This window comes from Condylura cristata, unplaced genomic scaffold, assembly GCF_000260355.1.
Source record: "Condylura cristata isolate star-nosed mole 26May11 unplaced genomic scaffold, ConCri1.0 scaffold00030, whole genome shotgun sequence".
Classification (NCBI taxonomy): domain Eukaryota; kingdom Metazoa; phylum Chordata; class Mammalia; order Eulipotyphla; family Talpidae; genus Condylura; species Condylura cristata.
In genome coordinates, this window is record NW_004567131.1 from 24,996,871 (window position 1) to 25,011,775 (window position 14,905).

General features: G+C 44.5%; 1 protein-coding gene across 6 annotated transcripts in view; it reads left to right on the forward strand.

Annotated features, from left to right (window-relative positions):
* The window catches only part of KIAA1217 (KIAA1217 ortholog), a 396,114-nt gene that overhangs the window by 343,217 nt on the left and 37,992 nt on the right, over window positions 1-14,905 (forward strand). For all 6 annotated transcript variants that reach the window (XM_012731298.1, XM_012731297.1, XM_012731301.1 and 3 more), the window contains one exon: window positions 9,651-9,700. In XM_012731298.1, the coding sequence (XP_012586752.1) occupies window positions 9,651-9,700 (50 nt within the window). The remainder of the gene's footprint in view (window positions 1-9,650; window positions 9,701-14,905) is intronic.

Sequence of the window (14,905 nt, forward strand, 5' to 3'; positions counted from 1 at the left end):
TCACAGAGCAAATGAGTGTGGTGCAAGAGCGAGTAAAACTAAGTGTGGACAGAGAATAAAACTAACTGGACATAAAGATCTATGTTCAAATGCTTAGAATATCAAAGACTTAAATTATTTCAGGAGGGGGGAGTCATGCTATACCTCTTCTTTGGTCCAGGAATGAAATGACAGTACAGAATTGGAGTATCTTTTTAAAATTGCACCTGAACTTGATAACGCATAATAAAGACACCTAATCAGGTATAGTAGAAATTATTAGGGTTTTAGTTTCAATGCCTAATAATGCCTGGCTGAGTCAAACCTTGTCTCACTAGTTTTAATGATTGATCAATAAATCTTTGTCGAGTTCCTCTTGCATGCTTAGCTGGAAACTGGACACATTGTAGGATACAAAGAAGCTTAGATGTGGTCCTCAGAACAAGAGTATTAACTGAAAAGACAGACACAAACCATTGAAAGCATAACATAAACATAAAAGCTACACTGTGGTTACCTGTAGGAAGCTTTGAGTTCTGAACACCTACTAAACAGCTCTTTGGCAGTAAAAGCCACAATAGGTTTTCATTCCTGTGTGATGCTTAGGGGTGCTCTCCTTGTCACCCTGAGAGCCACAGCATATCCAAATGAAGCAGAGAAAAGGAAGGAGACATTCCAAGTTATAAGGGGGGAAGTGGAGTTTCAGGCAGGGTGCAGGGAGAGGAGGTCCATTTTTAGCAGCTCCAAGTCCAGCTGCAAAGTCAGGACACGTTTTTGCTTGAAAACAATGAGGAACAATGATAGAACTAATAATACATCGTAGGTTAAAGAGGCTTCCATGGACCAGCTGGAAACCCAACCACCACTTATTCCAAGTTCTAAACAATGAAAGCACAAGTAAACTTTTCAATTACAAGCCTGTCATAATTTGGGGACTGCTTGTACATGACTCATTCCAAAGAAGTGATACAGACAGTAATTGCTATGAATGCAGAAAAGGGAACACTTACCCAGACTCCACTGGCCAAAGAACTTTCTTGAGAATATCCAAAGGAACTTGAATTTATGGTTTGTACCTAATGGAATGAGAGGATACAATGTTGGAAGAGAGACTGTTCTTTACCCAGAATTTGTTATATTTCTATCATTACCATCCCTATAAAATTAACTTCTGGGCATGCTGCTTTGCCAGTCTCTGAAACCAAGTAAGTACCAACATGCCTAATTATTATCCCATGCAAAGGAACATAGCTTCTTGGTGAAGTCATATTTGGTCGTCATTCCTTAGAATGCTGACTCAGACAGTAGCTTTCTGATAAAAGTGAAATTTCACGAAGTAGCAAAATTATGAAGAGAGTCCTACCCTTACACAAGAAATATTCTACCCAAAATAGTGGAATAACTGTCACAAAGCCTGGGTTACTTTATTCAAACCAATTTCTCAAATGGAGCAACCATCGTCTGTCACTAATTAGGTGAAATGAAAATACACCCTCTATGTCCTTTGAATATTTACAAGGTGCTGTCAATCAGAAGCTTTAGTTCTGAAAACAGAAAATAACAGCCAAAGTAACTAAACACTGAGTTTCGGACACTTCCCTTTCCTTGCCTCTTCTTTCTTCATAGAGAAGAGGAATCTGCAGCTCCAGATTTGACCTCCAGGAAAGGTGACAGGATCAGGCCAGGACAGAATTAGCATGACTCAGCACCTGGATAATTCTGGCTCTGCTGATGTTCAGTCCACACTTCAGTCTCTCTTGTTAGTTGTCCTCCTAAATTTCTGAGTTTTCATGAGTGAAAGGATTCAAAAATATAAACAAGTCTATACATGTATTTGAACATTTCAATTTAATTGCAACTCTTAAGGAGTCTTCATTGCCCACTACACTTTCTTTCTTTCTTTCTTTACTATTTATTTATTTATGCTTTCAGAACTGGGATACAGGCCAGAGGAGTGGTGGGTGAGAAGATTCACCAGAAATAGAGTGGGGAGCAGAACAGGCAGGCCGACAAAGTACACTGCTGAGGGGAGCAGTGGGCGGGTCAGGAGAGGTCTGCTGCTCCATGTGGGTCAGCTCCCTGGTGGGGGGATTGAACTTGTGCTGCAGTAGCTTTGAAGAGCTTCCTAATGCGGTGCTTAACCCATTGCGCCACCAGGGAGAGCCCTGCCCACTACACTTTCACAGGACCAACTGGTGCTATCAGTAAATTCCTCCTATCCCTCCCTGTCCATCTTCAGAGCTGAAAAATCTGAGACCACTGCGCTAATTCCTGGCTTTGCAAGAAAAGCAGACAATTAAAAAACTTCCTGGAGGCCCAGTGACTGGAGCTACTGGTGAAATGTTTTCACCGCCATGAATCATTTTTTATCTTTGTAATAAAGATATTGCATCCCTGACACCCATGAGCACAGCACCTTAGATCCTTAAGACAAAGAATACAAAGAGAAGAACGTGAGAGCGATCGAGTATTGGCAACATCTTCCTCCTTTTTATGAGTCGTGATCTTACTTTTTTGAGTCCACCCTAAGATTTACAGATCAAAAGCACATTCCCCTGCCTCAGCTCCAAGCATTCTTTTCCAAAACCTCAGAAACCCTCTCTTGTGGGAAGGTAAATTGTGACCCGTGTTCAGGTAGCCCAGAACAGTTACCAATGGCTGTTCGTACTGGTTTGTACCAGCGCCAAAATGAAAGAGAGAGATATCACTTTCAGAGCATGAATATTCATATTAAAAATTACCTTCAGGAGGGCAAGGAAAATGCAAAGTAGGTGATTTCATAAATCAGGGTGTGGTTTTGCCTTGTGGATTGAAGGCTCCTGTCACCAGGAAGTGAATTCGGTCACCCCACAGTGAATTCGTCACCCCTCGGTGAGTCACTGTGGGGGGTAAGAGGCACAGAGTCGAGCTGGGAGCATCAAGGCCAGGGGTCTGCCTGGCGTGTCTGTCCTCAGGAGAACGCCAGTCTCAGTGGCGTTGCTGGCATGCGGGAACACCAGCTGTGGCCTGCCAGGGTTCTGTGTCCTTTCGGTGGACTGAAAGGTTCTCTGCAAATAAGAGTCTTAGTGACATGGGTCACAAAGCCCTGGCAGAGGGCCACCACAGTGGCTGCCCCTTGAGATCTGAGTATGCGCCTTCCTGCCTCACTTGAGATCATATTCTGGTCCCAGCCAGAAGCTGGTTATAAAGTAGATTAAAGGCTCCTGGAGCAATCCCAAGGGCCTCTGCCATGCAGGGCAGAAGTCTGCTGGCAAGTCGGAAACCCATGACCGAGCACGTTGGTGCACAGGCCTGGGTGGGGCTGGGCCTTGCCCGACCTGCCTGGCCTGCCCCCACCCCGGCCTTTGTCTCCCGCTCTGCCAAGATCACTGAGCCGGAAGGAAAGGAAACTGTGGGGCCGAGACAAGGTGCCTCCAACTAAAAAAATCCCGGGCTTGTAAAATTGTACACACGGCAGAATTTCAGAGGCGGCCTTCGGTGTTAGAGAATGGACACCTATTTAACAGGGGTTCACAGGAGTGGGGGCCGTAGGAGAACTGTTTCTCACTCACACAGATCAGCTCTTCGGAGCCCCTTTATGGCCTGCACACCCGTCATGTCATCAGCACTGTTGGGAAAGTCCTTTTCATTTTCCTGCTCCTCGCCCCCTCCTTCACCATCCAGGCAGGAGTCTTTTGCTTCCTGCCTCCTTCGGGGCTGTGCTCTGCTCTCTGACTGACTGGGGAGGGAAGAAATGAGTAGAAGCAGCACCTTTGTGTCCAAGGATTCCTTAACTACAGCCACGGATGTCCACCTCACGCTGCCCCTGCTCACTCGACCTGCTGTCCCCACTCTGATCCTGCCCAGCTTCCATCTGTTTGCAGCAGAGAAGCCAGAGCCTTCACCTTGCTCCTCCACTCATCCTCCATGGCGGCCCCCACTGGGCTCAAAGCCAGAGTCAGTCAAAGGACCCCAAGTAGGGAGAAGCTGCTGCTCTGCTGGGCTGGGTCTGTGCTGTCTACCCCTGTGTCCTTCTGCAGTGATCTGTGGCGCCCCCTTCACTATCCTGGTTTGGAAGATGATCCCCAGGGTTCCTGACAAGGCAGCTCTGCTGCCTTCCTGTCATCATCTCCTGTATCCTTTTCCCCACACTCTGCTCTAGGAGCCCGGCCCCTCGCCCCCCGCCCAGCTGCTCTCAGCCCGGCCAAGCATGTGTCTGCCTTTGTTGAGAGCGTCTGTTCCTTCCACAACTGGGGTGTTCCTGGCCCGGACTGAATGCTTGGTGTGTTCCCTCTCACACTCCTCTTAGGTCTTTATGCAAAAGTTACTTTTCAGTGAGGCTGTCTCTGGACACCTTATCAAAATTTGAAATCCCTCCCCTGTTCCCCACCTGGCTTTGCTTTTTGCCTTTATATTCACTAGTGTGTAAGATTAAGTTTTTGTCCTCTTGTTGTCAGAAGAAGAACCCTCCCGTGGCCAGGGTTTTTGCTGTTTTGTTCACTTCCGCATCCCCAGGACCTAGAACACGGCCTAATACACAGCAGGTGTCAGCTAACATTGTTGGATGAGTGCATGAAAGAAGGGCCCCGCCCATGTAAGAACAAATCTAGGTTCATCCTTGTTGCGGTATTTTTGTTTCCATTAAATTATATTTAGTTTAATGTTTCTTCCCTGGCCATAGAGCTTTCTTTAGAACACCCTCCTCCACTCTTTCTCCTTCCTCCTCCTCCTTCCTCCTGCTAAATTCTACCTTTTTTTTTTTTTTTTTTTTTACTTTATCCACATGGCTCCTCTTAAAAGGAGCCGGTCTTCCCAAGCTGACTGCTCTGTTAGCATCATCCAGGAACACTTGACCACTGAGAGCCCACACACCTCACAGCGTCAAGCCACCTGTGCCCACTCAGGCTGGGCCTTCCTAAGCCTGGGTCAAAAAGAAAGATGGGCCACACTGACCCTCCATGCCTATCACAGTGCTTATGCTCAGAGGTGACTGATGAACTGAAATTGGGATCAAATGTCACCCAAGGCCTTCAGGGTAAACATCATTCAGTCCTGATGTGTGAAGAATTGTTGATGAGGAATAGTTTATTTTCTCCAAGCCTTTGTAAATGGGGCTTCATTTCTTCTTATTTTTTTGCGGGTGTCATCAATGTATACACCTTTGTGGGTTGTAAATAAAATAGAGAACATTCTAGATGAACATCTTTGCTTTGATCATTGTTTTTTCCTGATGTGGGGAAAACTTGGTTTCCTGATAAGAAGATACCCTAGTTTTCCTCCCTGAAACATCACTAAATGAAGTGATGTGAGAAGGATTAGAAGGGACATGATGGGGCCATTTGTTCCCATCCTCTCAGAAAGCAGAGCCCGTACAGTGTAGCCAAGGAGGAGGCAAAAAGCAGAAGGATCTCCCATTAGGGCTGCGGAGGGAGTGCGTGTGGAGAGAGAGAGGAGGTCCAGGTCCACTGGGAGGAGGAGCAGGAACATGAAAGGGAATTTCCAGGCAGTCTTGATGGCTGGGTGTGCAGGAAATAAAAGAGATTGGCATGAGAAAGAAAAGCAAACACAACCAAAGATGACTATAAGTAAAGAGGATTATAGAGTGTCAGACTGTGTCAGTAAATCCATACAAAGTGAGAATTTAATGTTAGTGTGGGTCTATGAAGAAGAGTTTCAGGCTCTATAATGCCAACCTTGAAAGGGTTATTGGTGCAGATGCTGAAGTTGTAAAAGAAGCAGAACCAGGGTGTGACAGATATGAGACAGCTTCCATGCTGAAGTCATCCAAGGATGTGAGTTCTGGACTCTGGTCAAGAACTTACAGATGAGTAATTTAGAATTCAGAAGCAAGGGAGATGTTAAGACGTGGACAAGTGATGGACTGATGTGACGTAGGAAACGTAGAACATACATGGCCTTTCTTCTCCTTGAGCAGAGAATCGGAGAGAAATAACAATCTTCAAGATCAGGGTTAAAAAGATATTTTTTCATGGCTCTTGTGCCTCACCTAAGCACTGAGAGTGCAAGAAAAAGTACAAGATGCGGTCGGACTCCTAAATAACTCGCCACGTGGGGGTGGGCTGTGTTAATGTACAGGAATTATTTAGAGGTGTGGCTCGTTTTAAACCATTGCAGTCACCACCATCTCCATCTACATCTCCTCGGAAACTCTAGCTGTTTCAAAGGAAAGTAAAATTTATTGGAAAATTTTAATCATATAATTCACCAACCGTTTAACTTTGGTTAGAAATAGAAAGCTCAATGCTCAGAGTATATCGGAAGCCTTACCATAAATTCAGATAATTTGAATTCCAGTGTTCTGGTGAACCCATCTGAAAACAGCATATTTAATTACTTTGGATTTTTTTCCTCCTCATACTAGAGAATCAGGACATGAGCAAACAGGGGCATAGCCGAGCTTTAAGCCTGTTCACTTTTCAGTTCTGGAAAATACCTTCAGCACTGCCAAAACTGAAGGATTTAACTCACTTAGATTTCACCCAGAAAACTTACTTTGTGAAAGAGAAGCACTGCTTGAGAATGACGATGGTTTGCCCCTTACATTCCCAGCAGCTAGCAAGGTGCTGCACTCATATTCAGCGCTCAGAAATGTTTGTTGATGACTCCTTGACCTCTTTTCATTTGCTGCCAGGAAGAGGAGATGGCAGGGAAGAAACAGGAAAAAAAACCTCACAAAATGGAGACGTAGTCATGTGGGTAAGCTAGCCACAGTAATAAGTACCCCCATGCCTCTGACTTTCACTGCTGAGGAAGGCGAGTGTTCTGGCGGAGGGCTGATCACATAAGCTCAGTTGGCTGGTTTCTGCCCACTCTCCTAGCTCTTCTTGTGGATATTTATAAAACCCTTGAGAATTGCCAGTGTCATCTGGGTGAGAGTATTGACTTCTTTTGAGTAGTCATTGATTGATTTAGGTATACAATGATCAGGATTTGGATATACAATGATCAGGACTTAATTCAGGTTGAAGGAGGCCTCAGCCAGAACAGACAAGTTCCTAGTCAAAAAATAATGAATTGAGAAGCTGGACAAAAGTGGAGTTACTGTCTAAAACCATACCCTAGCCCCGAAAATTAGATTTATTTTCCTCCCCTGTACTCTGTACACAGCAGACCACAAGTAGCCTGGGTGTACTTCATCCTCACAGAATGGGGCTTGCAGGAAGCCAGTTGTAGCAACAAGGGCCTAAATACTGGGATCAGCACTTCCCGGGTTGGAGCTAATATCAATAATATTTTTATTAATATTATGCTTGGGTTCAAAAAGATTCATTTAGCCAGGCTAACTTAGGGTACTAAATAACTAGTTACCCACACATACTAATCACAGAAATGTGGTTTATGAAATGATATAAAATAGTTTATGAAATCACTTCTAAACCATCCTTTCAACAGTAATTAGAACAGTCCCATAATACCTTCAACCAAGTGGTATTGGCAAGAATTAGCTGAAACATCTTTAGTATTCTGATGATTATCATTTGAAATCGCCTCTGCAATAAAATGACAGGGTTGTATTTAATTTCTTTTCTTCCACTGCATTTCTCCTTTTCCCCTTTCACATTAAAACATACTTCATAACATTTCATCATGGGGAAAGCTGCCTAAGTTTCCAGTTGCCGTAATTTAGTTAAACCATAAAATTGTTTCCAGATTACCAACCATGAAATGGAAAGACAATCTTATTTATGAATTTATAAATCAGATAATCTCCCTCAAATGAATCCTGAAACCAGAAACACTTTGATGATTAAATAGGGGGGGAAAGTTTTCTCATTACCATGTGTCAAAAGAATTGTGTTTTCGTGAAGTGGCTTTGGTTGGGCTGGTGCTGGTGGTGGTAGTCAGTGCGCAACACGAGCTCCCTGCAGGCCCTGCTGCTTCTTGAGCAGCTTGAGAATCTTTGACCGTCAAGCTCAAGTGTCCTGAATGCTCAAGGCTGCTAGACCACGTCTCCTTCCAGATGGCCTCACTGAGACACTGAGCACAGGGCTTTTGCTCTAGAGCATCCAAACCCATCTCAGAAGGTTCTGCCACTCTGTCAACATCACCCCCAGGGACTCAGGAGAGTGGGCTGCTGTTTTGAGGTTGTCTTCTGCATCCTAAAATCTTCTGCATCACCACTGCCTGGGTGATGCCTGTCAAGAAGCCAAGTGCCCACTGAGCCCAGGAAAATGCCACAGGGAGGTGACCTGCAGAAGCCTGTGGGGAATCTGTCTCCCCTGCAGAGCAGCCATGTTGATGCACGACATGGGATCAGTGTCCTGAATCAGGGAAGACCTTCTTATTTATGAATTATTAAATCAGATAATCACCCTCAAACGAATCCTGGAGTCAGAAACACCGTTGTATCCATTGTTAATGCTGCTGCTCTCCTTTGTTGGACAGAGTAATGGAAGTGGTTGATCTGGGAGGGGTTAGAAAGAGCCCTGATTACACCTTCATCGGGACGGTGGCTATCACCAACGCTGGAATCCTGTCTGCCATTTCTTTCCCATCAGATGCTCTGTGTTCTTAATAGCTGCGGATGTGCCTACTTTTGACATTTCTTAATATTACTGTCTTCTGCGTGTGCTTATGTTGACCCCACAGCTTTCTATCCCACTCTGCACGGCCACAAAACCCATTTAGCTGCTTCCTAACCAAAGCTGTCTAGTACAACGCAGAAGTGCTTACCACTGGGCTGGTCTCAGAAACCATTAATGCCACCACAGGGCAGAGAGGCCCAAGAGCATATGACAGTGCAAACAGAATCCTCTCCAAGGGAGACGCTCTTCCATTTCCCAGAAAGCCTCTGCTGGCCAGTCCAGTGTCTGTTCAGCGAGCTCGCTGGGTTAATGCTCAGTTCTGATCATTGACTTGTGAGCTCTGCAGGGATTTGCAGGTGCTTCACATTCCCTGAGCCAGGCTGGGCTGAACTTTGGTGGCCTGTGAGGTGGTACTTTTATAATCCTCAGCTGATCATTCACCTAGAAAAATCAGTCCTTTCAGGCAGTAGAGCTTTAACAAACAATTCTCTTGTTTTACAGAGAAAGGATGCAAGCCATGGAGAAACAGATTGCCAGTTTAACTGGCCTTGTTCAGTCTGCGCTTTTTAAAGGGCCCATTACAAGTAATAGCAAAGATGCATCTAGGTAAAAAAGAAGAAAGCCAACCAACTAAAACTAATTCAGTCTGTTTCTCGTTAATCATTTACTTCTTTCATGCATTCAAATCTGTTTTCTTGCACTCATTTCAAGGCTGACAATATGTACATCCCTATAAATCATGGTGTGTGTGTGTGTGTGTGTGTGTGTGTGTGTGTGTGTGTTTTCCTTTTGGTAATTCTCGGTCGAAGGTAACATTTGGCCCAAGAAGGGTTAAAGGGCTTTCCAGTGCATGTGGCTTCCTGGACCACTGCCAGTGCCTGCAGGCGCCATCCACACGTCATGCATCGTCACGTTCGCGTCATCCGAAAGTCATGAGTGCCTTCAGCCATATCCCACCTGCAGTGTCAGAGGCACACCTGGGAAGCCTTTTCCATTGTGACCTAAAGAGCGCTGATGCTGAAATACCCTCATTGCTTAATCCCATCACTAGCTGCTGCTAATTGCTTAGAATAATGAACACAAAGGGCAAAAAAAGAGGGCATTTTGAGGCAACTATATAGCTGATTCTCTTTTTCTTTTATTCAGCGAGAAAATGATGAAAACCACAGCCAATAAGAACCACACAGACAGTGCCGGTAAGTATTTTCGAAGCTCCAGGAGGCCTGCAGGCTGCATTTGATTAGCCCTGACTTATTTCAGAAGTACTGAGCCTTTCCCTTGCTTCCTGTGGGGTGTGATTTCAGTGACGTGCCAGATAATTCCCTCTACTGCTGAACCGTGTCTAGTTAATGCCAGTGCCCCAGACTAGCCATTCATTCAGGGGGCCTAAGCATTGTTCCCGCTCTTCAGTCTTCATTCATTCACTCACTTATTTCCACTTATTTGCCAATAAATATATTTGTACCCGATGCTGTGCAAAAATAGTGGGCGTCATTCAGACCAGGCCTCCTTCCTGGAACTTCTAATCCTAAAAGGAAAATTGAAGACCCTCCCTGGTGGTACAAAAGGTTAGGGCACAGCACTGCAAGCTAGCTGCAGCCTGCCTCAATGCTTGTTCGATCCCCAACCCCGGAGGTGATGAGCGTAGCGCAGCAGACCTCTCCTGTCTCGCCCGCTGCTCCCCTCAGCAGTATACTTTGTCGATCTGTTCTGTTCCCCGCTCTGTCTCTGTCTCTAGTGAAGCCTCTCACCACCCCTGCACCTCTGACCTGTACCCAGTTCTGTATGCATGAATAAATAAATTTTTTTAAAAAAAATATGAAAGGACAATTGAGGAAGGGGAATGAGTTATTTCAGTGTTGGTTATAAAGCAAAAGTGCCGGATAAATGTTTAAACCAGCAGATCTGTAACCTGAGAAGTGACACAAGTTAAGGCCAAAAGGATGACTTAGGAACAGGGAGGGAAGAGCCTTCAGGATGAGAGAAACGCTAGGAAATGCCCCAGTAAGGAACTTTGGTGCTATTCTAAGTGCCCAGTGAAATGGCTGTGAGGTCCTCCGCCAGAAGGGAACTCGGGCCAGCTGCCGTGTGGAATGGGTGGGAATGGCTGAGCCCAGAGGGAGTCAGCAGTGGGGGAAGTGTACGTGGGCAGGTCTGCTTTTCAAATGCCAGCACCCGCTTCCTAAAGCCTCAGTCATATGCCCAGGAAAGATTGCTAATATCTAGATATATTTAATGTACATCTCACCCTGCATGTACATTTGGGTAAGCAGATGAGAGCTACCTCTCTTGGGTTAGAAATAGAAATTGTTACCAGAGACATATGCTAGGTTTCTGAATTACACAGGAAACATGTAGCACGTTGGGCGAAACCCCTCATTTAGAGAAGCCACAGAGTGTTGTATAGTAGAGAGGATAGAATTTGGAGCTTGAGTTGAGATCTCTGTTGGTCATGGGGACACACTAGCTAAGTTCAACTATAAAGACAGATTAACCCTTCCAGCACTCCAGTTCCCACTGGATTTATTGGTTCACTCAGAAATCAATCAGTGACCATGGTATGGCCAGAGAATTATTTCATGAAAATTGCTAAATATATCTTGAGCTCAATTGCCAGTTTGTTTTGGAGCTATTTCATTGTTTATTTTTTTATTTACTAAGAAGTAAAGGGATGAGTGGGGAACAGAACTTACTGAATTCAAAGAAACAGTGGAATGATGATTACAAGAAGCTGGAGGTAGGAAAAACAGGACTAAATAATTGGTCAGAAAGCACAAATTTCCAGTTAGAAGATTAATTAAGTCCTGGAGATAATGTACAGCATGATGATTTTAATTAATAACCCTGTATTATACACTTGAAAGTTGCCAAGAGAGTAGAGCTCAGGTGATCTCATCACACACACACACACACACACACACACACACACACTCACAAAAGAAAACCCAACAAAATAATGAAGAGCCGGGAGAGACTTGACTAGCTAAGACTGTGGTGGTCATAGTTCATTGTATTCATTCATAGTATACAAATGAGTAAGTACACTGTCTGCGTCATACCATGTGGTCTGTCCGTTATAGTGCAGTCAAGTTGCAGTAGATAAAGGAGCCTACTTAGAACTTTTGATTCCTGAGGATTCCGTTCTAAAAATGACTAGTATCCACTATTAGTCATTATTCCCCCATTCCAGGTGAGACGGAACACTCATCCACAGGTGTGACCATCCGTCATTTTATTGCATTTATTTATTGTGCTTTCTGACCAATCATTTGGTCCTGTTTCTCCTACCTCCACCCTCTTATAATCATCATTCCACTCTGTTTCTTTGAATTCAGTAAATTCTGTTCCCTACTCACCCCTTAACTTTTTAGTAGATCAAAAAATAATGAGTAAATAGCTCCAAAGCAAAACTGCAATTGAGCTCAGGATATGGTCTAATCAACATGCATGTTATTTATATGTTCTCCCACTTCATTCACTTTCGATGACATTGTAATGACGGTCATGCTGATGGTGATGATAACAATGAACTTCACCATGATGGTGAACCCCTGGTGCTTCGTCTGTGCCAGGCATTCTTCTGAGAGCTTTCCATACATGAACTCAGGAATCCCTGATGTGTCTTCAAGGGATAGGTACAACCATTATTCCCTCATTACAGAACACTCACCCCAGATGTGATCATCGGTCATTTTATTGCATCTTCTGTGTTAATGTGCCTCATCCCCTTTAACACGAGAAGGATGTCTGGTATGAGGAGAAGCAGGTCCAGGACAGAGTATTCCAGGATTTAAAAGATCAATCATGAAGGAAATTAGGAAAGAGATTAAGTAAAATGGAGCAGCAAAAAGAGGAGAAGATGAAGGAGAGGCAGGTTTCAAAGAGGCTGAAAAAAAAAGAAGTGACAGGCAAGGGCCTGTGTCACATGGAGGTGGAGCCATGTCATTGATGGGGGTGTCAGCTGACCCTGTTCACCTCCTAAAAAGCCTTTTCAGCGAGTGATGGAATTAGAAACCATAGTTAATGGTTTAAGAGGTTTTAAGAGGTTACAAAGGAATACATTATTTTTTAAGATTTTATTTATTTATGCATCCAGAGCTGGGGTATAGGCCAGAGGTGCAGGGGCTGTGAGAGGATTCCCCAGAGATAGATTGGGGGACAGAACAGGCCGACTGACAAAGTACACTGTTGAGGGGAGCAGCAGGCAGGTCAGGAGAGGTCTACCACGCCATGTGGGTCACCTCCTGGCCGGGGATCGAATTCATGCTGAAGTGGCTTTAGCTTCTCAGTGCTGTGCTTTAACCCGCTGCGCCACCAGGGAGGTCCAAAGACATCATATGAATAGAGTGTTTGTAAAGACATTCAGTCGTGAAAGATAGTTTTCAAATTAGTCATGGGCATTGAACCCTAATAGATGGTATGTAGACTTGTATCACCATGAAAAGAGTTTTGACGAGGTACACTGGTACCCTCATATTGTGAGAAAGGAGGAGGGTGTGGCTGCCTTTGGTTGAGAAATGAGAATACATTCTTAGTACCAAGATAGAGGCAGCTAACTCTCACACTGTCATTTTTATTACTCGTGGAAATGATGCTGGATGCTGCATGTGTATCCAGCCACACGCTCATGCTTGTGAATGTGGAGCAATGATGAAACAACTGGATCGATTCTAAAAGGAAAACCCCATTTATTGTGATGTCACACAGGCTGCTTGATCTTAACTCTGAGATGCTGCGGTTACTACATCTGCCTTCCTGAGTATCTCGCCATTAAAAAGTAGTCTTTTTGAATAATGACAGAGATGATTAGTCTTGGTTATTGTTGAGGGTGACTTTAATCTGGGATGGTCAGAGCAATGACTGAGGATGCTGGAAGCTGGCCAGCTAGACTCATAAAAGTAGCATGAAGTTCCCTGTCTAGTCTGTTGGTTTCTTCGTAAATTCGTAAAATGTGTTTCACCTTCTCCCCTAAGTGCTCTAAATGGGCCGTGCGAAGGGTGGGAGTCCTGCTCTAGCTGGGCAGCCACTCAAGAGCAAGGAACTTGGTACCATCAGCTCTGCATTGATTCTGCTGAGGCCTGGCATGTGAAAGACAGCTGTGAAGCACTTGGCATGCTACCAGTAGCCCAACGTGGCCACTCCTCTGAGGCCTTCAAAGGCTGTGTGCTGGGGAAGGAAAGGTCCCCATGATTGCTGAGCCATGATGAAGAGATCTCTGCGCTGTAGCACATAGGCCAGCACAGGGCGTCTTAGAAACCTGCAGTGTCTACTCTGGAGACTGTTCAGAATTGCATTGTCCTAAGGCAGAAATGCATGTCCTTCTGATTCCTCTACCTTGCTGCTCCTGTATGTGTTACTTTGAGTCCTTTTGGAATCATTTTTTAAGTAAATGTGTTCTACTCAGGCCCTTCCCAGATGAACTTAATGAAAGACTCAAGTATTTAAGTTGGACTCAAGGAGCAAACATTTCTGGCAGCTGGAAAACTGCTTAGGGAAAGTTTTTGCTGCCTTTATTGATTCCTCTCTTTAAGAGTTTTGCATCATTCCTGTTTTTCTCACTAAAATGTGTGCTTCTTTTCATCTGGAAATCTGAAAGAATTCAGGAGATTACCAGTTCTCATTAGTTTCTCCTTGTTACACCATTGCGTCTCTCCCCAGAATCAAGTGCATGTTCTTGTGTTACATCAGCCTGCAAGAAATATCATGGAAGCACCGCCATCAGGGTGTAGGATTTTAAAATATCTTCTCCATTATAAAATTAAGATATTCTCAGGCCCTTCCAGGTGACGCAGTGGGCTAGAGCTCAGTACTGCAAGCTAGCCAACACCACTTAAGTGTGAGTTCGATCCCCGGTCCCAGAGGTGACCCACATGGTGCCACAGACCTCTCCTGACCCGCCTGCTGCTCCCTTCAGCAGTGTACTTCATCCATCTGCCTGTTCTGCTCCTCACCCTGTCTCTGGTGAATCCTGTCACCACCCCTGCACCTCTGGCCTGTACTCCAGTTCTGTATGCACAAATAAATCTTTTAAAAACATAAAAATAAAATTAAGATATTCTCTGTGAAGGTATAAAAAATACAAAAATAGCACCATAAATATAAAACTCATGGAATACCACCACTGGGGGGGACTGCTCGCTCTGTGTGATATGCACATCTCCCCAGTTTCTCCTTTGTGCAAACCTGTGTGTTTAAAGAAGATACTCAGGTAGAATTGGGGGCATACGCTGCTGTGACGTCCCTTCCTATGGCAGGTAACTGCTAGAACTTTGTCTGAAGACGTCATATTAATTACTGTACTATACTATACTATACCATACCATACCATATAATACCATATATACCATATATACCATACCATACCATACTATATATACCATACTATACCATACTATACTATA